Consider the following 24,568-nt stretch of genomic DNA (forward strand, 5'->3'; position numbering starts at 1 on the left):
GTGTATCACAAGCTTTAGCTAGCAGTTAGCAACCATACCTTTCCTGTATTGTGAAAGCTCCTTTCCACCTCCTCAGCTGGTTGGTCTGTTGGGGGAGCAGCTGAACATTAAGACCAGAAAAGCCCTCGCATTGACATCTGAAGTCCATTTCAAAAGCTGCAGCAGGTCAGTGGTTTGAATTTGAACCTCATCACGACAGAATATCAAACATTCATAGTTCGCCAGACCACAGGCTGGATTTATGGGCATGTTTGGAAACTTTTTTTTAATGGAACCTGAAAGCTATTGAAACTTTAAGTAGATGAAGACTGAGATGTTTGCCATGACAGAAAACATGCATGGACAAAAAAAAAAAAAAAAAAAAAAAAGGTGTATGAAAGACACAAAGAAGTGGGGATTTAATTAGACTCTCAGTTGAGTTAAGTTGGACGTTGACTTGTCACTTCAGATTCAGGAGGAAAAGCATCAGTACTGTTATGGGGCTTAACTCGCTGATAAATAAATATCGGGTCACAATGTAAACACATTAACATCCTCCTCCTCTCAGCGTCTCCTCTTCCTCAGTGTACAGGGGAGAGCTGGAAGTGATAATGAAGCAAATAAATTGATGTTAAAGTTCTTTCAGACAAGATGAGGAGGCTCAGGTCATTTATCTGGTCGGCGTCCTCACTCATCCCTCCCCCCCTCCACCATCCTGTACCGCTGCCTGCAGGAGGAGGGCAGGGCCACCGGCCACGAGAACACGATGGGAACCGTCGTCTGAACGTTCCTCTCCAGGAAATTGAAGACTGGGTTCCACCACGTCCTCGACAGGTAATTATTTGGAGCTTGACGCAGCGACTGTGCAAGAATAGACAAAAAATGGATAATAAATTAACCAATGAGTTTGTTTTCAAACATAGATGTTTTGTGATGCTGCTTTCAGCCATTATGTTCCGTTATGCCTCCTCTCTGTCTTGCAGTGGGGCAGCTTTGTGTCCCAAGGCTGTGTCCTTCTGTGTCGAGTTAATGTCTGGCCAAAGTTCAATGAGCATTTCTCATTTGCACAACAGTAAATGCTGAAGAACGTGTTTAAAGGAATTCAACTTCAACGTTTTAACTACTCCTATCCCCAAAATCGTTAACAGTTCATCTGGTTTATGTGGAGAACCAAGTCTCAACTCAAGCCAAATTTACAGGGAACATGCAGTGCAAGCACATTTAAAACTGTCCTGCCTGCGTGTGTGTGCATGTGTGTGTGTGTGTGTGTGTGTGTGCTCCTACATGTGTGTTGGCCATGGTGTGGTACCACCAGAAGGTCCTGGTGGTGGCAAAGTATCCAACCACTACATCAATGCTGTAGTGCTCGTGAGCGATCAGGATGCAGATGACTCCCGAGGCGCTGAGCAGCCAGCAGAGCCAGTGGTACCACCACATCCATCGAGCAGAGTCTGAACACATGCCAGACATCACACACAAAGCACAGCAGAGCATCACACACTGAAGCATCCGACATTCATTTCAAGGTTTCTCGCTTTAAAATGATCTCATTGAACGACTCATAGTTGAGTAAAAATGATACGATAACACAAGGCTATTATCAATATCATTGGCATTATCTTTTATTTACTCTTATATTGCCTTGGGCTCCTCTGATGTCTTTGACTTGCCTTGGCTTAAAAGGGGAAAGGTACATCTTATGAGAATGAAGACTAAAGAAAAAGTAGGGTTATTATGAGAGTTACGACTTTATTGAGAAAATCTCTAAGTATTTTTCAACAGTTAAAAACTGAGCATCATAACTAATAAAGAAGCTATTACAAATGAAACAGCAGCAGTGAGTTCAGACTGAATGATGCTGATGTGCACTCACACTCCTTGATGAAGAGGTAGGACAGCGTCAACATGACGGTGTGACCACTGTACAGGAAGTCACCACACATCAGGTGAGAGCCGGTCAGAGACAAACCTGAACAAGAGTGGTCGAATTAAAAATGGATAATAACTTTACAAACACTGCCCTCTAGAGCTGTCAAAATGTGGTAATTTTGATCAATAACAGACAAAAATAACACATGAAAAGACTAAACATTAGACATGACCGCGAGCAAAAAGCCCCGCCAAGCCGCCGTCCAACAGGTGTTCAGACTGAGGCTACCTGTGACGGACTAACCACCTCGATCACCTTTAACATTTATGTCTGTTCACTGATTCACTCATCCACCAAAATCTACTTAAACTGAAACATAAAATGCCTCTCATGGCAAATATTGACAAATGTGATGACTTTAGATGCATTAATCACAGTGTGTTCAATAGATTAGATTAATATCATCACTTGACAGCCATACTTTATTATTTGCAGACAGCAGCACTGCTAAGCTCAATCAATCCAACTTTATTTATATGACACTTTTCATACTTAAAAGCAACACAAAGTGCCTCACAGAGGCTAAAAACAACAAAGAAGAAAACCCAGCCATAAATACATACAGACACACACGCACACACACCCATACGGACAAGGCAAGGAATATGCCACCTTTGGGGGCCATCCACACTGAGAGGGCCCCCGGCCCATGACTAGGGAGCGCCCCCCGAGACCACCCTGACCCAGGCAGACAGGAGGCCCCACACCAAGGTGCAGAGGCCTCCAGCCATCCCCTCGGCAGTGCCCCCATCAGTAGACCAAGAGCAGCTCCCAGTGTGGGGCCCCCCATGAGGAAACATTGGAGCTAAAAACCACGGGACTGAGACATAAACATAAAATAAAATAAAACAAATAAATGAAATAAATAGTAATTAAACATGTCGTTAAAACATGCAACTAAAATAAGACACGAATAAAGATTAAATATGATGAGAAGCCTGATTAAAGGAATAAGATAAATCAAACAAATGAATTGATAGCCTGATTAAAAAGCTACCTACAATTATGCTAAGATAGCACCTTTAGCAGGAGTTCAGCAGGTTTTTTTCTTCTGTTCTCCACCATGAACTGATCAATGTTTAAAGATGTGAATTCATCCTCACCCACTTTGTTCTGTCCTTTTTCCCATTTGCTTCCATCTCTCAGGATTTAGATTTTCTCTCATTATTCTGTGCCAACGCAACAAGATCAAAGTGTTTTTTTTTAATGACTTGGATTAATTTGTTCATTCTTTATACGCATTTCATTTCCCAACATTGAGGCCCTTGCGTTGTTCTGAAGCCAGAACACAAAAATCTGCTGGTCTAAAGGTCACATTAAAAAAAATTTCAGTCTAAATGATATACCTTCCATGTTTTTAACATGTGCAAAGTCACCTGTGTACTCAATGGTCCTGACAGCCAATCAGAGAGCAGGACTTTCAGTTTTCAGGTGTGTTTTAAAACAGGTCAAAGCTTGGGTATTACCTCCTCCTGAGATCAGCCTCACAATCCTCCAGATTTTGCCCGTCGAGTCGTTGTACAGCTGCACCAAACAAGAGGACACTCACTGACGACAAGGTGTGTCTGAGGAACAGCTGGATGTGCAGTTAATTGTAGTATGAAGTGAGTACACGTACCTTTGGTGCACAGACCATGTGTTTTCCGGGCACAGGCAGGGTGGTGATGTACATGGTGATGCAGCGATACATGTAGAGAGTCCCGATCAGGAAGAAGCAGCGACGAGCCACGATGGCTCTGAGGAGAAAGAAGTTCACTTCAATCGAACGCGACAAACCAAGAGTTTCTAATCCACCTGTGAGCTCTTCAGTTGTCCTGTTACCTTCAGGACACCTGGCACTCAGCTGTATAAAATTCTTTCTGTTTCCTTTATTTAGTACTAAAACAGGCAATGCTTTGGTTAACCCTAATTTAGCGAAACTAAAGTGAATCTGCACTCTCTTCCAGTCAGGATTTGCTGCTTTTCTCTGTACAATACTGAACACTTTGAGGTTTTGGTCAAGCAGAACATGTGATCTGAAGGCGTCACCTCGGGTTGTATTTCCTGACCTGTTACAGAGCAAACAATTCACAGATTAACAGGAAACAGAAAAAACACAGCGGCTTTCTGCGCTGAATATCTCTACTGATCGTACTTGTGTTTGAGGAAGATCCACTGGATGAGCCAGAGTCCAACCAGGATCAGCCCGTTGACCTCGGTGACGGTGAAGGCCCAGGGCACTCGGTCCACATAGTCGAAGAATTTGTCGGGCAGCGGTGGGCTCACCGACTTGTCAGGCACCCTCTCGTGGACTATGGTGATGACAACAGTGGTGAAGACGAGGTTGAATAGGGCGTAGAGGAAGGCCACGCCCGTCTTCCACCACTCCCTGGGGAGGCGGTTGGCGCGCTCCTCTGGCACGGCGATCTTCACATAGTTGCAGTGTTTCCTCAGTCCGCTGCTCAGGGAGTGGATCAGCTGGTTCTGTTTCAACAGACTGCTCAGTTTGCTGCCCTCCTCCTGTTGTCTGCTTCTGCCATCGTGTGCATCAGCAGGGGGGGGCGGCAGCGAGGAGGAGGTGAGGCCAGTTGGGTTACCGTTAGCGACCCTCGGATTAGGGGGATTCATTGTGATCACGTTAACTTCCACATGGGACGGTACATCATCAGTGTAATGGATCAGTTCTGACGCTGCCATTGATTGGCCTGTTGTTTCTCTTTAATGGTTCTATGACCAATGAGGAAGAGTTTCCTTGCTTCACCAACCAATTGCCTGTCTTTTAAAGTGTCAGCTGACAAAAATCAGCTTGATTAGATGACAAAAGCTTCACTTGTCTGTGGCGGTTTTCATCCGATTTACGTTTGACAAATGTTCTTTTATCAGCTGCTTCTCTGGTTCTGACGTGATCAATAATCCAGTGCCAGCGATCTATAGCAGGTATCAGTACTCCAAGTCCTGAATCATTGACTGGTCTGGCTCTGATCACAGATCAATGTCAGGCGTTGGTGGTGAAACTGGTGAAGTCACACAGCAGGCAGGTGATTGGTCGATCAGATCAAACCTGATAAAACACAACACACACATGTTTAGCTTCCAGAAAGCAGCTGAGATCTTTCATAAGTTCCTGTTTCTGCCTTTTTTCTGCTTTCCATTCTGCTGCACTGGAATTTATCTGATCTTAAATCAACTGTTTCAAACGGAACTGGTTTTAAATAAATTGTATTAAATCAACTTTTTTTTTTTCTAAATAAACTGCTTATCTAAATCAGAACAAGAAAGATTTAAATCAATTCTCCGCTTTATGCAAACTTCATTTAAATTTCAGGAAGTTTTGCTGCACAGTGAAGAACTCACTTTCCATTCATTAAACTCTTTATCCCACTCATATGCTGACAGTGACCTCTGCATGAACACCTCCCTCTGCAACTGGACCGTAGACTTCTTGACCAACAGACCTCAGTCTGTTAGGTTAAACAATCACACCTCTGCCACCCTGACCCTGAACACTGGCGTCCCACAGAGCTGTGTGCTGAGCCCCCTCCTCTACTCCCTCTCCACCCACGACTGCATGGCTCCAACTCCATCATCAATTTTGCAGACGACACTAGGGCTGGGCGATACGACTGAAAACTGTATCACGATATAAGTGTTTTATATCGGTCGATATCGATAATTATTGATATTTTTTTTATGACCAATGTAAAATAAGGACCAGGAGAAAAATACATTAAATTTAAACATTTATATTTTAAATTTAACCTTCTTCTGATTATAATTCCCTCAGCTATCGAGGCAGAAAGGAAAGGAAATGTCAACACGACCATGGAAAACACTCACATAATAAATGTCAATAAAAGTGTAAAAATGTAAACAGAGAGAAACCCGAGAACTTTTTTTCTGCAGGTTTAGTGTCAGGACGTTCACGAGCTGATTCACCTTCTGCTGAATAAAATGTTTTCAAATATGTGCAGCGTTTTGTGAACAAAGCAGAAACTGAGGTAGACTTGACATCTGTGACATACAACAAACAAACATGAGAGACAGTAACACTGATCGAACTATAAAACCAGCCCAGACATATGAAGAACTTTAGGAACTCTAAACATACGTGAACTATTCAATTATATCAATTATATTATTATTGCAAGTGTGCTAAAAAAAAAAAAAAACACGTGTAAGAGATGTTTATAAGCTGTCTTCTCCACAGAGCTCAGCGGAGCACGTCTTTATCGTTATGATGCCACTGCCTCCGTTATGTCTTTGTGCCTTTTAGATGATTTGTCATCAGGCGCTGAAGCAGAGCACCTGGTTGCAGATGTTGGACGTTGGTGAATACGGCTGCGCTCCGAAGGGTGAGCGCGGTTGAGGTGATAAAACAAGTTTGTGGTATTAACCGGTCTCGGTGGGGACAATGGCCTTGCATACTTTACAGACCACATTGGTCTGACTACGGTCCGACTTACAAAATCCAAAAAACTGCCATACTGACGAGCTGACTTTCCCTTTTTTATCGACAATTTCTTCACTCGTTGCAGCGCTCACTTTCTACTGATCTCACTACTCGCGAAGAATCAAACACGAGAAAACGCGATGGCGCAACTGAACATGATACTGTTAAATGATTGGTTGATCAGTGATCACTTCCTATGCTGCTCGGTTACCTGAGAGCGAGTGCCTTTGTTCATGCAACCAACCTTGCTTCGCAACTTCTGGTTTCTTCCGACGAAGAAAAAAGTCAGCTTCAAGTTCCTGGGCGTCCACATCTCCACGGACCTCTCCTGGACCCACAACTCCTCCGCCCTCATAAAGAAGGCTCTACTTCCTGAGGAGACTAAAGAAAGATAACCTGGCTCGTCAAATCCTAGTTAACTTCTACTGCTGCACCATCAGCGGCATCCTGACTAACTGCATCTCAGTGTGGTACGGCAGCTGCACAGTCTCAGAGCGGAAGGCCCTGCAACGGGTGGTGAAAACCGCCCAGTACATCACCAGCGCCTAGTGAGCTGCCATCGAGGACCTCCAGCGCCAGCACTGTCTAAGAAGGGCACGCAGCATCCGCAGCGACAGCTCCCACCCCAACCATGGACTGTTTGCCCCCCTACCATCTGGTAGGAGGTTCAGGAGCCCCCGTTCCTGCAGCATCTTCCCCAGAGCGGTTACCCTGCTGAACTCTGTTCAGGTGGTTTAGTCACCTGCCACAACAGCGCGCGCGCACACACACACACACACACACACACACGCACACGCACACGCACACACACACACACACACACACACACACACACACAGAACCAGGCTGACTCAATGTAACCTGGGAGAGGCACTCCCTGTAAAACAGACACACCCACCAACACACACACACACACACACACACACACACACACACACACACACACACACACACACACACACACACACACACACACTTCCTGTTAAGGCAAAACAAGTCCAACGGCATCGACGTCCTCATCATCATCAAACAGGAGGAAGATGACCTGAATCTTCCTCACCCACCAGCTGACATCACCTTTAAACTGAGATCACGTGACGAGTCAAAGAATAAAACGTTGAGCTCAGAAGTGACAAAAACAGCTTCAGTGCACTTTCACACCTCAAACCAGAGTTCAGGAAGCTCAGTTCAGTTCTACTGAACGTTCACAACCTGACAGTGAACGACACAAAATCGAAAGAAGAGCTGCAGCTTCCTGCACGTCACTGCACAACGTCTAACGCCACACTGTAAACAATAACGATACTGTCAAACAACTTTAAATACCATCAAACAATAACTTTTTTCAGCCAACTTGTCTGCTAACAAGACAAAATAAGATAAGATAAAACTTTATTGATGCCACACCGGGAAATTAAGTCATTACAGCCAGCAAGTACTACAAAGAGCAAACACAGTAGCACCAAAGGGTCAAGATAACAAAGTTTAGAGGATTTACTGTGTACATTTGTACAGATTATAAAAATCCTACTGCCATAAATTGAACCTACTTCAAGTTAGCGAGCTAACGCTAATTAGCCGCAGCACTCACTGATTTCTCTGTTAAAGGTTAATTTGTCTGCAGTCACCTTGCTGTTTTCTCTTGTTTAATTGACATTTTGTTCACTCATTGAGTGGAAATAAATGAACAAACTTGTTAGAATACAATTAAAGTTAAAAGGATAAAAATGCTAAATAAAACATGGATGTTGAGACTGAAACCAGACAGTTAATGATGCTTTAATTACATCCTGAGTTAACAAATATTCTCATCTCAACATCGATTTTTTGTCAGAGATGAGTCATTGATTGATCTGTTCTTATTTTTTCATGTTGTCACTTTTCTGTGTAACCCAAATTTTAATTACTGTGATTTAAATATAAAATGTCACTTATTTGGACAAACTTTCCATAATGTAAAGAATAACTGGCGAACTAAATGAAATGATCATTAGCTGCAGGATCATATTGGCAGGAGTGCTGAAATATCAAGAAGCAGCCAGCGCTGGTTTTAAATCGATAAATCTGGTTTTAAATCAAAAAATCTGGTTTTAAATCAAAAAAATCTGGTTTTAAATCAAAAAATCTGGTTTTAAATCAATAAATCTGGTTTTAAATCGATAAATCTGGTGATATCGTATGTTTTTCTTCAGGTATGAATCACAGCTGATTGATCTTCACTAAAGCTCATCAGTGAGCCTCACTGTTCTTCATCACCATGAACACACACACACACACACCAACATTAAACTTGGATTCAGCCGCCGCTGAAAATAGTCCCAAACGCTCTACTTCCTCCTGGTTGTTGATTAAAACTAGAGTGAGCTGACTGAGGAAACCAATGAGCTGAGAGCTGAGAGCCAGAGACAGGAAGTCAGACAGGCCGACAGTTCGAGACCCTGGTTTCTTATCCAGTGCACGTGTGTGTCAGAGAAACGTGATCTTTGGGAAGCGTACATGCTGCAGATTGAGGTACACAGAGTTGTGTGTCACCTCCTCTGCCGGCCGCCTCTCCAACAACCGTCCACACAAAAGTGCCAACAGACGCAATTAAGACGTTAAACCTGCGACACGTCGAAGGAAAAACACTTTGTGTCCATCAGGAAATGAGACGAAGCTCATCAGGCAGGATTATTCTAACGGGACGCTGCGACAAAGTCAGCACTTTCATGATCAAATGTCCAGCACTGACACACAACAAAGAAGGAAATCTCACTTTAAAGGCTCCAAATAAGTTTATCTTTTTAGTTTTTTTTTTCCCATAAAACAGCCAGAAAACACACAACCTCAATAACAGCCAGCCTGTGAATGAAAACCAGTCACTCCAGTCATGTGATCGAGCTCGTCCGTCTGTATCTGGACTGTTCGCCACCACAGAACTGAGGTCATTTCCTCGTATTTGAAAACCTACTTGACAATAAACCTGCTTCAGATTTTGGTCCAGCTGGAAGCAGAATCTGTCCGGTGAGATTTCAAAGGTCACAGTACTTCAGTGTCCGCTGACCTCCTTCGATCAGCTGTCCTCTGCCTGCTTCCTGTCTGTCACCGAACAACACCCACATTAACTCTAATCAAGTTAGGACCATGTGAAGTCAATTTCCTCCTCATTACCTCTGATTGGCCAGCTGGAGACGGACGGCGAGGACCACAGCTGACTGTCCACTATTCTTCTTCAGCCATTCGTTCAGATTGTTTTTGTGATTCAATATGAGACAATAGTTGAAAATGTTCATCACACCTTCCCAAAACTCACGCTGACGCCTTCAGATTGTTTGTTTTGTCCAACCACAAAAGCTCAAAAAAGACAAAAATTCAGTGCACAACGACAGAAAAGAGAGAAAACTCATCAAGTATCAGAATAGTTCATCAGTTTAATCACTAAATAAAAGTACTTTTCCAACATTAAAGAGATAAAACAGAAAAGCACTCCACGAGAAGAAGCAGCTTCTGATTTTAACCACATTCATGGTTTCCAGTGATTTCAGGAAACTGATTAAACAATTACTTAACTGACGAGCTCATCATTTCAGCACTAAGAGACACTTCTTTGAACATTATTGATATCAGAAAAGTTCAGAATCTGATTAATTGATGACGTCTCAGCCCCCGAAGAGACACGAAGCGTGAAATCAAACGTCTGCACGTTTCCGTCAAACCGAATTAAAGACGTTTTCACGGACCTTTGCTTCACAAACCGCCTCGAAGGTTCCGCTCAGCGAACACGAACGCCTCCAGAGTTTGTACACGTCCTCCATGTTGCCACAGGTAAGACGACGGAAGAACAGGAGCCCCACAGCACACCTGTCGAAGGTGTGCGCCTCGTTTCTGCCTCTTTCTTCGCGTCAAATTAAAAAAACGCAGCTCGACAAAGTTTCTGTGACCCGAAGAAGAAACAACTCACCGCTCAAACCGCTCATGTCCACTCATTCCGCTCCGAACTCCTCACCTCTTCGTCTCCTCACTCGTCTCCTTCTCCTTCTCCTCCTCCTCTTCCTCCCCTGTCAGCGTCGCGGAGGCTCCGCGTGACCGCGCGCGCGCCTGGCCGCCGTCCTCGCGCCTCCCGGGTACGACACGTCAAATGGTTCAAAATTCGCCCGCTTTTATCGCGTTGGTAAACTGAGCCGCCGCTTCCGGCCACGCGCCCTGCTGGGTCACCTCCAGACTCCCTAAAAACCGAATCACGTGGAGGATAATTCACAGAAGAAAAACTACATTTCACATAAACTGTACAACTTGAAGTAGTGAAGTACTTGAAATACGTGTTAAAGTGATAGAAATGTACTTACAATCATCAGCGGCCTGTCAGGACTACTTCCTGGAAAACTGCCTCCGGCCTCCTCCTGCATGAACACCTGGCGTGTCACCTGGGGGCGGGACCTTACATCCTGAATCACAAGGCTTTTACCTGAGCTAGAGTTTCATTTACTTATTGAGGTCAATATGACAAAGACAGAAAAGAAAAAAGCACAAGCAAACTTTGGATTCAGACAAATCCCACTCGCACCAAAGCTGCTCGATAAGTGATATTAAACACTTGTTTTCCACCAGAGCAAAACCATCCTGATGCACACCTGAACGTCAGTGTTGTTGCTTCTGACATGTTCAGAGACACATCAGAGACGCCCCACAGACCACAGAGGAAGTCAAACGCAGGTTTGGTGTGCGGCAGTGGTTGCAGTACTGGCTTCTTCCATCAGTGGGGGCTGATGCACTGGAAAACCCTAAATACTATACTACTACATTCAACAAAAACGTGCAGGGATGGAAAGAAGAAAGTGTTTTCAGTATAGCATGAAAGACAGTATACTGCAGGGTGCACAGTGTCAGCAGCACAGCGTGTATTCAGTACAGGACAAACAGAGTACTTCACGTTCCTGCTGCGTGCTCTGAGTTACAGTTAAAGAGGCAGATCCTGAACTGCATGAAGTGTCTGAAAAGAAGAAAACACGACTGAACAGTTTTCACTGGAATAAAACAGATTGAAGGACAGAGCTTGTATTTCAGTACATCTTGTTCAGTTTTGGTCAAATTAAGTGTTCAGTTCGACCCCGATCGTGGAGTTTTGTCTGGGATTCAAGGGGGAGGTGTTTGACCTTTGACCTCCAGCCGGCTGGAGATGGAAACAGACAGCTGACAGAGTGTTCGTCTCGGCTGAAGACGGACTCCGAGCTTTCTGTCTCTGACCGGCCAACCGACAACATCGTCCAGCATGGACAACGGCGACAACCTGTTTCACCCCAGGTACAAGCCTGCGTGCATGCGTGTGTGTGTGCGTGTGCGTGTGTGTGTGTGTGTGTGTGTGTATGTGTGTGTTGTCTTGCTGTGTGTCATAAGTTCAAAGACAGACAATGTGAAGGTTTCACGTCCTCGCAGAGGACATTTAAAGGTTGAGTCAGAGGGGAAGTCTGCTCGAGGTGCTTTAAAGTCGTCTCAGGATGTTTGGGATTTTTGCCTTTAGCTTTAGGCTGTTTTTCAGACCTTAAAAACTTATTTTCTCTCTCTCATCAGAAATTGGAAAGCGGTAAAGAAAATGTCTCTTTCTTTGTTTCCTTTCAATAAGATTTGTTGAAGGTGCTCTTTTCTCTTTAAATGGTGTTGTTGTTGTTGTTGTTGTTGTTGTTGTTTGTTTCCCTTCGGTTCATTTTCCTCTCTCTCATTTCCTTTGGTTTGGTTTGTGTCTGTGTGTCGTCTTGAAGTACATCTACTCAAGTTCTGTACTTCAGTATAAATTTGAGGTCGAGGTATTTTACTTCTACTCGTCTTCAGACTGCTGCATTTTCACTTCGGTGATATCTGAATTCAGGACTTCCACTTGTAACACGGTATTTTTCATTTTGACATTTCTGCTTTGACTGAAGTAGAAGCTAAAGTAAAAGTACTTCTTCCAGCGCCTGGTTTGTGTTTAGCAGCTCGTCTTATTTATAGCAGGAGGTTTGGCTGCAGCTGTTGTGTCTCTCTACATGTCGGCGGTTCGGCAGCTGCTGCACGTGTGTCAGTGCGTCTGTAGTGATCACATCGTGAGGACATGAACCAGTCCACATACTCACACTGTGGGGACTCAGCCACCGTTTGGGGACAGAAGGACGGTCCCCACAAGGCCAAGAAGTCTAATGTAGCGTTGAGGCTTTAGGTTTTTGATAAAGGTTTGGAGTTCATGGTTGTTGGTGTGTATGGTCGTAAGTTTCAGGCCTCATGTGGACAAATGGACGCTCAACATTATGAGGACAGGACAGTTTAACAGTATACAAGTACAACAAAGTATAATTAAGTGAAGTGAACACAGTGAAATGCATTTGCAAAATATTTGGTCCTACAAGTTGGTCATACAGTGACTGTAAGTGGAAGCACTGTAGCTGGTATGCTAACTGCTAATGAGCTAGCCAGTGGCAAACTCCGTCCATCTAACGTCTTTCTGTTTGTCTCTGCCCTGGACCGTTCACTCACGGCCACACTTTGTCCTCATTTTATGCATCATTTCAATCAACAAAGAGTTTTTGAACAAAAGAAGAACGTGTCTAAGGTAGCTAACTTGCTAATGGTCGCTAACAGGACATCAGCTACAGACTCCTGTCTCCTAACTGTGTATGAACCAGGTCTCTGCTTTCTCAGATCGCTTCCTCCATTTGGATTTTACGTCTCGACACAAAGGATTAGCACAAGTTTACTTCACTCCCACACGTGACTGTGCCTGAAGACCCGATGGCTGAATTATACTTTGTACGTCAGGTCGCCGCTGAGGTCCAGGAGGGAGGGTGTCCCCACCAGGACCATGTGACCACAGCTATAACCTGGAACATGTTTGTTTCTTTTGGTATCTCAATTTAACTTCAACTGCTTCACCGAGTCCATCGCCAAGGTTTAACAAGCAGACAATATCTTGAACAGTTAAAGTGTTTCAGGGGGATTTTCCCTTTAAAACAAGCGTGTTACTGTCAGTCGAGTGCGTTTGTGTATGGAAATGTTACGCAGCTGATGGCTGTGCCAGTAGCTTTCTGTTCACCATTATGCAAATAGACTGGTTTCAGGAAGCCTGTGTGTGTGTGTGTGTGTGTGTGTGTGTGTGTGTGTGTGTGTGCGCGTGTGTGTGCGTGCAGTACTTAAAATATGTGTACGTTCCTCCATCACAGATAACATCGATCAAAACCTCAGTGACGCTGTCTTTAGGCTTTCATGTCTCATTCATGTGGTGAAACTCTAGACTCTCGTCTGTCGTCCTGTTTTTACTCTGACATACGACTCAGCTGTGACCTGTGCTGACTTTTTGGGATTTGGTCGCCAGTAGTGAAAGAGGAACTCCAGTCTTTACCTAAAGGACCACTGAGTAGGATTGAGGGGCATCTACTGGCAGAAATGCAATCTAATATTCAGAATTGTGTTTGTTGATAACAAATAATAATAGTCCACATTAGACATGAGACATTAGAGGAAGGTTTATTTTCATTGGCCAGCTGTTGTATTGAGTCTCAAACTGGGTATTTTTGTTTGCTTCCTGGCATCCTGGAGAGAATTTTGCAGGTTGTGGCACAAGAGAGTTGATTTTAGAAAATTCTTGATATGATTTACATTTAACAGCAGATCACACCTGCTTTTCACTCTTTTCCAAGAAGATAAAACAAAGTGCAAAACTTCCTGCCAAAATGTGATGGAGAAAAACTATAAAGCTGTCGAAAATGGACTTACTCAAGTGAAGTACAAAAACTTCATCACTGTACTTTGGAACAGCACTTGAGTAAATGTACTTAAATACTTGCTGCTATTCCAACTGTGTTGAAACAGGACGAACAATAACACAGAATGGGCCTTTAATTCAAGTGTACGAGCGCTCTCAATAAAACCTTTAAACCGTTCACGCGAACATGTTTTTTTTTTCATTGTTGGTGGATTTATTGACTCCGTGTAAGAACAGTTTAAGAAGAAGTAATGAATGAAGTGAGACAGACAGACAGCTCTTCATCAACCGCTCGCTGAGGGACAGGCCGACAGGTGTGTGCTCCAGTCCACCTGTCAGCCTGGACTCAAACAGGAAGTGCTTTGAAGCAGGTGGAGTCATTTCATTTCTGTATCCAAACAGAAATGAAATCACAAACTTCCGCGTATCAATTAATTCTGACATTTTGCACTGACACTGACACAAACACTGACATCCTTCCTCTAAGATATCATCTACATAAACGTTCGGTTGGTGTGTTGATGACATCGGGGTCCATCTGATTTGCACTCTGTCAGTCACGTCAGAGCCGGTCGCTGTTTTAGCCACGCCCACTGCAGCATCACCGAACAGATCAGATGATAGAGTCATTTCACCTCTTCAATTTACATTTTAATGCGTCATATTTGCATGAGAGATGCTGATAAACAGACGCCTGAAACGTTTGTGACATCTTTTCTAAGCTAACGTTGAACTGTCAGCCCGCCCACAGGTCATAGGAAACACACAACATGTACCATTTCCACATTAAAATGTCAGAAAACGACAAAGTCTGTGCTACTACCTGGTCTTCTGTTACCTTACATCTGTCTGTCTGTCTGTCTGTCAGTTTGGCAGCTGCGCTCATGAAACTCGACCCAGAGGACGGCGAGCAGATCGTGGAGTATCTCAAAACTCACGCCCTGCTGACCAGAGAGAAAGCACGTAAGAGCAAACAGATGCGCATGCTCGAACCGTGAGCTGCTGTGACGATTAGTTAGTTAGTTAGTCGATTAATGTGTGTGTGTGTGTGTGTGTGTGTGTGTGTGTGTGTGTGTGTGTGTGTGTTTGTGTGTTCCAGTGCTGCAGGCGTCGGTCAGAGATCAGAAGAAGCTTCTGGTGGAAAACGGCAAACTGAAGAAAGACATCGAGCAGCTGAGAGCCCAACTGCAAGAGAAGCAGAGGAGACGGACCGGTACACACACACACACACACACACACACACACACACACACACACAGAGCTGGAGATGGTTTCCACTCAGCTGGTTCAGTGTCGACGGCGGTCACATCTGGATGACAGAGAACCAGAGTGAACGACGTTAATTCAATCAGAACTTTAAGAAGTCGAAAACAACCTGATACATTAAATTCAATTCCTGAACTTGTTTCCGGTTTATTATCGGTTTAAAAACAATCACGTCTCTTTTCCGTCCTCCAGTCAAGGCTTTGCATTCTCCGCCAGCTCTTGGCCCCGCCTCTACGACACCTGTCAGTCAACCTCCCTCCCCTGCTGGAGCGACAGCTGCTGTTCCTACAAATCCTCCTCCCCCCTCCTCATGTGACCAGAGAGAGAGACAGAGCAGGAGGAGGAGAGGAGAGAGGAAAGGTGAGATGAGGAGGGAAAGAAATGAGGAAAGGAGGAAAGGGTGGAAGGACAGATGGACGAGGTGAAGGAAAGGAGGGACGTGAGGATGGACTAACTTCACCTCCTTCCCTCCCTCTCTCTCTCAGCTCCTCCCACCTCCGACTCTCTCCCACTGGGGGCGGAGCCTCCGGCTGACGTGTCACGACTGGACCTTCGGGTTGGACGGATTCTCAGCGTCCGCCGCCACCCGCTGGCCGACGCGCTGTCTGTCCAGGAGGTGGACGTGGGGGAGGACGCCCCCCGCAAGGTCGTCAGCAAGCTGGGAGGGAAAGCAGACCTGGAGGAGGTGACGCGTGGCTTCACCTCAACATACTGAACCTTTTCTGAAGGGTTACCAATGTCGTCAGCGGCTTGGTTATTTATCCAACCTTCATCTCCTCTTTGGATTCTTACTTTTCTTGAATTTCCTCTCTCGTGTGTTTCCCTCTCTCCTTTTTTTCTTTCTGTCTTTTGTCTTCTCTGTTTCTTACCTTTAAAGTTTGTCGTTTTACTATAAAAAACCTAAAAACCTTCTCTGCCTCTCTTTGCAGCTCCAGGGCAGCCTGGCTGTGTTGCTTTGCAACGTCAAGGCCTGTAAGATGAGGGGCGTGGTCTCTCAGGCCCGCCTCCTCTGTTGCTCCACCGCAGGTGACATCGCCGAGCCGCTGGTCCCGCCCACAGGCTCCACCCCTGGAGACAGAGTTACCTTCCTCGACTACCCTGGTAACTATGGTTACAAGGATGAAATCCCAAAATATGATGAATTAAGTAACATGTTGCTCTGATGACTGAGAAACAAACAAACAGATTAAAGTACGCAGAGAAACAGCACGAATTCTCTAAAAATACAATGTAAAGTCCTCACAGGTGGAAGCTCCCACAGTCAGATGACACATCACCATCCTAAATCTGATTGGCTCACGTACATGTCAATGAACACAGCACCACGGTCCAATTAGATGTGTGACACTGCTCTTATGTCGGCTTCCTCCATGTTGGAATGTCCATGTCTGCATAGAGGACATTCACCGTGTCCTCCAGGGTTTCATGTGGAAAGAGTTGACTTTGGTCCAAACTTTAGGTCGACTGGCTGCACGAGGTGATGAAGGTCTCTGTGTGTTCAGGTGGTCCGGACAGACAGCTGCAGTCCAAGCAGAGGGTGTGGGAGCGTCTTCAGCCCGACCTGCAGGTCGACGCCCGGGGCGTCGCCAACTATAAGGGCTGCAGGTTTGAGGTGAAGGGGAAGGGACTGTGCAGGGCCCCGTCCCTCACCAACTGCATCATCAGATAGATGACATACAGGACAAGACACGCTGAAGACGTGACATGAGACACAGTGCTTTTATTGTGAAGTCTGCTCTGCTGTGGTTAGCTTACAGAGGAGGAAATGAACTGAAGCTCAGGCACATCTCTGTTTATTGATTAAAAAGTCACTTGAAACCACGATCAGCTGTTTCATCGAGTGTTCTTGTTTGTAATGACTGGAGGAGACGACATTTGATTGGATGTTTACACATTCACAGTGAGACGGAGACCTCTGTCCTGACTGTCAGAGCGCTGTGATGGTTCCTGGCTGAGAGGCGGAGCAGCCGGTCCCTCAGCGGCCGTCCTCTGATTGACGGCCAGTCGCGGCTGTTATCCAGGAACAAGACTCCTCCTTGCACCTCTTCAGCCAGAGCTCTCAGCCAATCACTGGCTAGTTTTAGGTAGACTGACTGGTGAAGCCCCGCCTCCTTCAGTTGGTCAGCATGCGTGATAACGAGCACAGTGTGACGTCGCCAGTCTGGACCGAACAGAGTCTGGACACACACAAAACGCACAAAATACATATATTACAATGAATGTGTGTGTGTGTGTGTGTGCACGTGTGTATGTGTGCAAACCTCCACATGCTCCTCCACGTGTGTGTTGCTGTGCTGCGCATCAGCCCTCACAACAAGCACGAGCACGTGCACACCCTGCGGGCAGAGCTCATGCACTCTCTGTGGGCGGGGCATCTGAGGGGGCGTGTCAACCACTCTCAGCAGGAGGTCAGACTCCGCCCCCTGTCTTCTGAAAAATCTCTGGAAGTTTCGGTGGAGGAGCTGGCACTCTGTTGTCACGGAGGTACCGGATACGCAGGTGCCTGTTTGGAATTCCCGCCCACCTGCGAACACGCCAATCACACAGAAAGCATTTCATTTGTACGTTCATGTTTTTTTCTGTTTATGTCACCGAAGGTTAAACTCCACTTAAAAGAAAGATGAGCGAAAGTGAACAATGAAAACGTTAGCCGCGACACGCCACAACAGCTGACAGCTGATAACCAATCAAACCTCAGCTCGTGCAGCAGGGTGACGCGTTTGCAACTAAACGCTAAATTTCCAAAAGCAAAACTTCCACAGTGTGATCTGTAGAGCCACTGACCAATCAGAGCATTCCCCACGGAGCTCCTCCCACTCTGTCTGTCGCCTAGCAACAGCACATTCAGGGTCAGCACATCCCGCTCGCCGCCGCTGGCGATTCTGAAGAAGTTGTTGCCACAGCGACTGTCGACGGCCATCTTTCAGGCTAAAACACAGAACAGGTGACAGGATGTGGCGGCTGATGAGTGAAGACTTTTTGATTTTTTGTCGTTGTGAAACACTGAAAGTCGGCGTTTAAACAACCAATTTTTAGATTATTTACCAAAGTTAAAAGATGAGAGAAGCAATTAGACGTAACCGGGTATTCACGCTGTGTTCAGGGTGGGATTAAAGCTTTGACTGAAGATTTACGATTTCAAAATAATGAAAAACTGCCCAGAAAGAACACGATTGTTTTCAGTGTTAAACATGTTTTAATGGAGCGTTACGACCTGAAACACTGCGACAAACGGCCAAACCACAGCTGGAAACGACCAGTTTTTTACTCACAGATTCAACGCGCTGCAGTCAGTGAAGCGTGTGTGTCGAGGCCTGACTGACTTTGGATTGAACCTGAAACTGAAAGAAGTGAACAGCTGACGATAAACCTGCGACACAAACACCTTAAAATCAACAAGACGCCTCAACGCCACCACAGAACTCACAAAGGTGAGCCTCACCTGCTTTACCTGGCCGAGAGACGCAAACAGACACATTTCCTGGACTGCTGATCGATACGTTAGGTTGTGTGTGTGTGTGTGTGTGTGTGTGTGTGTGTGTGTGTGTGTGTGTGTGTGGTTACTGGTTAAATAATAACCAGTCCTACCCATGTCTCCCTCGCTCTGTGCTTTTATTAGGTTGTAAAACATCTCTGCAACTTAGATTTAAAGGGACACCATGACAGGTAATGTGTGTGTGTGTGTGTGTGAGTGAATTCCACCAAGATGTCATGATTATTCCACGAGCATATTGTTGCCTCTAATTATGAATGTATTTACAGTCAAGCCCAGAATTATTCATCCCCTTGTGTTGAGTTGAGTTGATTAAAGCAGCTGCTCCGATTCATCCAGGTGATGAGGATGCTTCAGAACAGCTCGGACTATTTGGAACAGTACAGAACTTTGGATTTTCCCAGAGACTGTGACAGTTTGCCAAGGGTATGAATAATTTTGGACACAAACGTTTTTATTTTGTTGATACTAAAACATACAGTGACCAGGAAATACTACCCCATACTTCATGACACCTGGATGTTGACAGTGACGCCTGGATGTTGACGGTGACACCTGGATGTTGACGGTGACACCTGGATGTTGACAGTGACGCCTGGATGTTGACAGTGACGCCTGGATGTTGACGGTGACACCTGGATGTTGACGGTGACACCTGGATGTTGACGGTGACACCTGGATGTTGACGGTGACACCTGGATGTTGACAGTGACACCTGGATGTTGACAGTGACACCTGGATGTTGACAGTGACGCCTGGATGTTGACTGTGACACCTGGATGTTGACAGTGACACCTGGATGTTGACTGTGACACCTGGATGAACCCTCAGTGTGAGCGTGAAGCCGCTCCATCAGCGTCCTCCGTGTAGAATAAAGTTGGAGTCAAACTGCCTCAGGCTGCCGCAGAGAGAAACATCATCTGCTCACAGTTTATCCCAGAGATAAGATAATCTGAAGCAGGCTGCACACACACACACACACAGATTACCATCAGCTGCCCGCGGACGTCTTTTCTCTCATGTCGGTACGTGACGACCTCCTGTTTTTAATTGCAAACACATATGTTTGTGCCATGCTTGTGAGGACATACACGGACGTAACACACTCTCCAGTTCCACCCAGAGGCAGCAGGAAGCGGCGGCAGAGGGAATCCGCCGCCGGCTGGAGACACGTCAGCGCTCAGAGCAGGAAGCCGTGAACGACGGGGAAAACTGTGACATCAAGGAAACGAGGAAAGACAAACAGCACTGTGACGATAATGCAGATGGGAGTGTGACACTGACCTGCACCGAACACGCAAGGGCAGGGAAGCTGGGAAACACGGATGTGTGTGTGTGTGTGTGTGTGTGTGTGTGTGTGTGTGTGTGTGTGTGTGTGTGTCTGTGTGTGTGTGTGTGTGTGTGTGTCTGTGTGTGTCTGTGTCTGTGTGTGTGTCTGTGTGTGTGTGTGTCTGTGTGTGTGTGTGTGTGTCTGTGTGTCTGTGTGTGTGTGTGTGTGTCTGTGTGTGTGTGTGTGTGTGTGTGTGTCTCTGTGTGTGTGTGTGTGTGTGTGTCTGTGTGTGTGTGTGTGTGTCTGTGTGTGTGTGTGTGTGTGTGTGTGTGTGTGTGTGTGTGTGTGTGTCTCTGTGTGTGTGTGTGTGTGTGTGTGTGTGTGTCTGTGTGTGTGTGTGTGTGTGTGTGTGTGTGTGTGTGTGTGTGTGTGTGTCTCTGTGTGTGTGTGTGTGTGTGTGTGTGTGTGTGTGTGTGTCTGTGTGTGTGTGTGTGTGTGTGTGTGTGTGTGTGTGTGTGTCTGTGTGTGTTATCTTTATTACAACCATCCTCAAACTAAGGACAGTGATGCCCAACAGCTACCAACCACAAACAAGGAAACACACTCACACACACACACACACACACACACAGAGACACACACACACACACACACACACACACACACACAGTCTTCTGTCTATGTCAGTGAGCCTCCAGAAGATCCAAATCATTTCTGGGAAGGTTTTGGGAAACAGAAAAAAAATGACCATATATGGTCGTACGCATCAGCGCGTACTCTGTGAAGCTTCGCAAACTTTCTGCAAAAGTGTCCTCATGAGGATTCGGAAGAATGACGTGACACACGCGTGTTTACCCTCGTGGCTCGCGACGGCAGAAGTCATTTCTGAAATTTCTGAAACAAATCTCACTTGACTTAAGATGGAAGAAAACAAAAACTGCTTCTCATTTTTAACCAGTGACGACTGAAACGATGACTGTCGTTAGCACATGTTGCCAATGCTAATTAACATTAGCTCCAAGAACTGGTCCATGACTACAAGCCTGTAAAAGGCTCGTGTGCCCTCGATGGTTACGTACATGATAGCGTGCTAACAGAATGATCGTGTATCATGTAGTGTGACATCATGATTGACAGCTGTGTGTGCTCATGATTGAGTGGGGCGGGTGTATGGGCGGGAGTGCGAGATAGCAGCAGCGTTTCCAGGATGCATGGCCTTCATTTATTCCAGTCATTCCAGTCGGGGGAGATGGAGACGTGTCGTCCATCTTTGTTTCCAGTTTTTGGGCCATTTGAAGGCAAAGAGGAATGAAGTCGCCTGTGCTGTCGTTTACTTTGCAAACTCTGCTGTTTCCTTCCTGTCTCTACCAGGGAAGTGAAATTAAACCTTTTGAGTACTTGTCGATGAAATATTTGAATATTAAGACCACGAACACTCAGTGTGGAGGAAAGTTTGAGTTCTCTGGACATTTAGAAGCTATAAAATATCTTATGTTACTCAACTAATTCAGACATTAAAGAAGAAATTGGATCAGATCAGATTTCATGATAAGGCATGGTATTTGTAAAATTGACTTTTTCATGACCCACGGACATACGTCCTGTGTCTCACTGAACGCTCTGTTTTCCGTGACAGGACGAAGACAGAAATCACCTGTTATCCCTCTGACAGACGGTGAAATCAGCAAACGCTCTGGAGATGCAGGCCGAGCTTTAACCGTGTGCTCATAAATAACTTTTATCTGCACAGATGGAATCGTTTCCCCGTGTCTCTGCGGGCCTGTGGGTTCGTCTTTTCCTCTTTGTTAATCTCATCACTGCCCACCAGCGCTCGGAAAAACACTCACTGCCTGCTTTTCAGATCCATGTGGTCCGGCCAGGCTCATCTGTCTCACATATTAAACGCCGGTTCAACATTTCGTGAAAAATGCAAGCCAGAGTCAGAGCTAACGAAAGGTTGAAAACCATCTACCAACACCAGCTCACAAAGGAATGAACTGACATTTGTCCAGCCATAAAGAGAAAGCTGAACTTGTTTTCGGGAGTTTATAAAGAGCAGAGGGTTATAATCTCTGTTTCTTATGAAATCAGGCTCAAACTAAACAGAAACCTTCATGATTTGTAGTGACAGCACACAATCTGATCAACTTGATCCATACGGCAAAAAGCTTCTGGACACCTGAGCCTTCAGTTCATATGTGATGGTTGAACCGATAAGAGCTTAAACGTGTTTGCTTCACTGGAAAATAACAAAAAGCGGACGTCAGACATGTTGGAAGAGACGAATCCTTTTAATCATAAAAACAAAGGATTTCTTCTGAAAGTGGTGGAAATAAACTGACGTAGTGACACGTTACAAACAGGCATATAATTATACAACATTCATCCAAAATATACATCAACAACTTAATAAAATACCTCTGTCACAATAACAGCAGTGCAATCCAAGAATCAAGGCATCGGGACAAACTTCCAGTCTTTGCAGGGACGGTTCTGGTTTAATGAGGCGACATTTCACAGTCAGGGGAGCCCAGTTAGCTGTTAGCTGTTAGCTTGATGGAAGAAGAGAAGGTTTATTTGTGCCACAGTTGCTGTTTTGGGAGTTTCAGTAAGACATCATTCATGTACAAGGTCCTTTGTTTCATGTGAGCGAGTCCTGGAGGTGTTGAAAAGCCTCAAATTCAACATGAGTTTAGCTAATCTTCAGATAAAATATCAGCTGTTTATCACAATAGAACTAAAGCTAGAACCAACCTCAGCACCTGTTAGCGCCTTCGGGAAAGTTTACCACCGAGATGTTTCCTGCAAATTCTGTTTTTTTTGTTTTTTTTTAACCAGAGCGTTATGAAAATGACAACAGGAAAATAAGAAAAACTGAAACCGGACTGAACCTCTCTGAACTGAACCTTTGATAGCGACGGTGGCGTTTGGCTTGTTGTGTTTCACTGAAGCGAGAACAGATGTAGGGACATATTTGGAACTGGGTCGCTGAAATTCGTGAAGCTCTCTCCGTCTTATTCCCCCACCGGTGCGATGTTTCCACGTTGGAGAGTAAAGACTTACATGTGTCAGGTTTTGGTTGTTCTTGTCGGTGTAAATGGGCCAAACCGGATTTCAAAGTGGTTTCTGCTCGTCTAGACGCTCAGGAGGAAACCAGATCTGAACCACAAAGAGTTTCACATCCCGCTGAATGTGAATGCAGCCTGACAGGAAGCTCATTAGCACTGAGATACTGGGCCAGTTTGGAGGGGGGGGGGGGGGCACCGGGGACATTTCTCAGGTGTAAACAGGTATGGTTATTCACCCCTCCCTCCTCCCTCCAGGTCTCTGCCTCTCGTTCCCTCTGGGCTCGGTCACCGGCAGAGAGGAAAGTCTTTCCTTCCTTTTGTCCTCCCCCTCTGTCTGTCTTTCCATCCGTCCTTGTCTAGTTCTTCTGGCACACATGGAGTCTCGTCTTTGCAACTGCAGAAGACGACTTTGATGACGAAGACAACAGAGATGTGTGGGGGGACGAGTGGCGTGATGAGGAGGAGGGCGCTGCAAACTTGGACTTTGCTGCTGCCAGCAGCGACGATGAAGACGGCGACGAAGGCTGGCCGCCCGGCTCTCGCAGCGTCCGGCAGCTAAGTCCGTCGCCGCAGGGGCAGCGCTGGAACAGCTCCAGGCCGTGGTTCCCCTTCCGGCGGTGTCGCGTGCAAACCTGTCCCTCCCGCAACACCGGCTTGCAAATGCGAGTCCAGAAGTGACGGGCGCAGCACAAAGTGTCCGAACAGTCGGAGGAGCGCAGACAAGGATCGCCGACCTGACCTGGAAACAGACAAAGAAACCGTTCGTAAGATGGAAGCAGAGACCTGGAGGCTGGCTGAGGTGATGTTTGAAGCGTGAAGCACCAGAAAAGAGAGCAAATGCTCACCTTTACCGGATGGCCCTTTGACGTCCATCCTCCCTCTCTTCCTCCAGTCTTTCTTTTTGGACGGCGCGCTCACGCCTCCATCTGAGTCCGGAATCCTCTGAGACGGAAAACTGTCCACGTCAGGAACGCAGATACCTGAGGAGACGAATGGAGCGTCACAACAGGCAGGTTCAGGTAGCACTCATTGTCAGCGTTTGCCCATAGACCTCCACTATCTGTGTGGATGCTACAACATGCTAACAGCTGATCTTTATGGAAAGCTTACTGTTGCTGCAGCGGTTGCCCGGACAACACATGCCATCCCTATGGCAACGCCTCTTCCTCCTGCGGCAGGTCTGACACCGCGAGTGGGCGGGTCCTCTCGTGGGGGCGTGGCAGTAGCTGCCCTCGCTGCACTCCAGGTCGCTCATACACTGATAGAGCTGAGGAGGACAGAGGACAGCGTCACTGAGGGACACACACACTGAACACACACATACACACTGAACACTCACTGAGCACACACACACACACACACACACTCACTGAGCACACACACACTTACCGTCAGGTCCAGGCTCGGCTCCCACGTGCTCCTGTT

The 24,568-nt window shown here is 45.9% G+C and overlaps 4 protein-coding genes across 4 annotated transcripts in view; 1 reads left to right on the plus strand and 3 right to left on the minus strand.

The window, feature by feature from the left end:
- Nucleotides 1-516: 516 nt before the first annotated feature.
- Nucleotides 517-10,353, minus strand: sgms2b (sphingomyelin synthase 2b). The gene is made up of 7 exons (XM_076724836.1): nt 10,279-10,353; nt 4,044-4,949; nt 3,528-3,645; nt 3,376-3,433; nt 1,853-1,948; nt 1,264-1,430; nt 517-840 (listed from the first exon to the last, which is right to left on the minus strand). Exons 2-7 carry the CDS (start codon nt 4,583-4,585, stop codon nt 667-669), a joined length of 1,155 nt encoding a protein of 384 aa, XP_076580951.1. The 5' UTR covers nt 4,586-4,949; nt 10,279-10,353; the 3' UTR covers nt 517-666.
- A 1,177-nt stretch (nt 10,354-11,530) lies between these two features.
- On the plus strand, nt 11,531-17,128 carry aimp1b (aminoacyl tRNA synthetase complex interacting multifunctional protein 1b). Its single transcript, XM_076724841.1, has 7 exons — nt 11,531-11,618; nt 14,915-15,009; nt 15,146-15,259; nt 15,505-15,672; nt 15,798-15,997; nt 16,242-16,413; nt 16,815-17,128. Exons 1-7 carry the CDS (start codon nt 11,587-11,589, stop codon nt 16,979-16,981), a joined length of 948 nt encoding a protein of 315 aa, XP_076580956.1. The 5' UTR covers nt 11,531-11,586; the 3' UTR covers nt 16,982-17,128.
- Nucleotides 17,129-17,207: 79 nt separating this feature from the next.
- Nucleotides 17,208-18,232, minus strand: LOC143317406 (GTPase IMAP family member GIMD1-like). The gene is made up of 3 exons (XM_076725556.1): nt 18,097-18,232; nt 17,640-17,836; nt 17,208-17,489 (listed from the first exon to the last, which is right to left on the minus strand). The coding sequence occupies exons 1-3, from the start codon at nt 18,230-18,232 to the stop codon at nt 17,208-17,210; spliced, it is 615 nt and encodes a 204-aa protein (XP_076581671.1).
- A 5,267-nt stretch (nt 18,233-23,499) lies between these two features.
- LOC143317407 (dickkopf-related protein 2-like) overlaps nt 23,500-24,568 on the minus strand; it is a 1,201-nt gene continuing 132 nt past the window's right edge. Inside the window, exons 1-4 of the mRNA XM_076725558.1 lie at nt 24,533-24,568; nt 24,254-24,410; nt 23,989-24,123; nt 23,500-23,882 (exon numbers count right to left, since the gene is read on the minus strand). The exon at nt 24,533-24,568 is cut by the window's right edge and continues 132 nt beyond it. Coding sequence (XP_076581673.1) covers nt 23,500-23,882; nt 23,989-24,123; nt 24,254-24,410; nt 24,533-24,568 — 711 coding nt within the window. The remainder of the gene's footprint in view (nt 23,883-23,988; nt 24,124-24,253; nt 24,411-24,532) is intronic.

This window comes from Chaetodon auriga, chromosome 24, assembly GCF_051107435.1.
Source record: "Chaetodon auriga isolate fChaAug3 chromosome 24, fChaAug3.hap1, whole genome shotgun sequence".
Lineage (NCBI taxonomy): Eukaryota > Metazoa > Chordata > Actinopteri > Chaetodontiformes > Chaetodontidae > Chaetodon > Chaetodon auriga.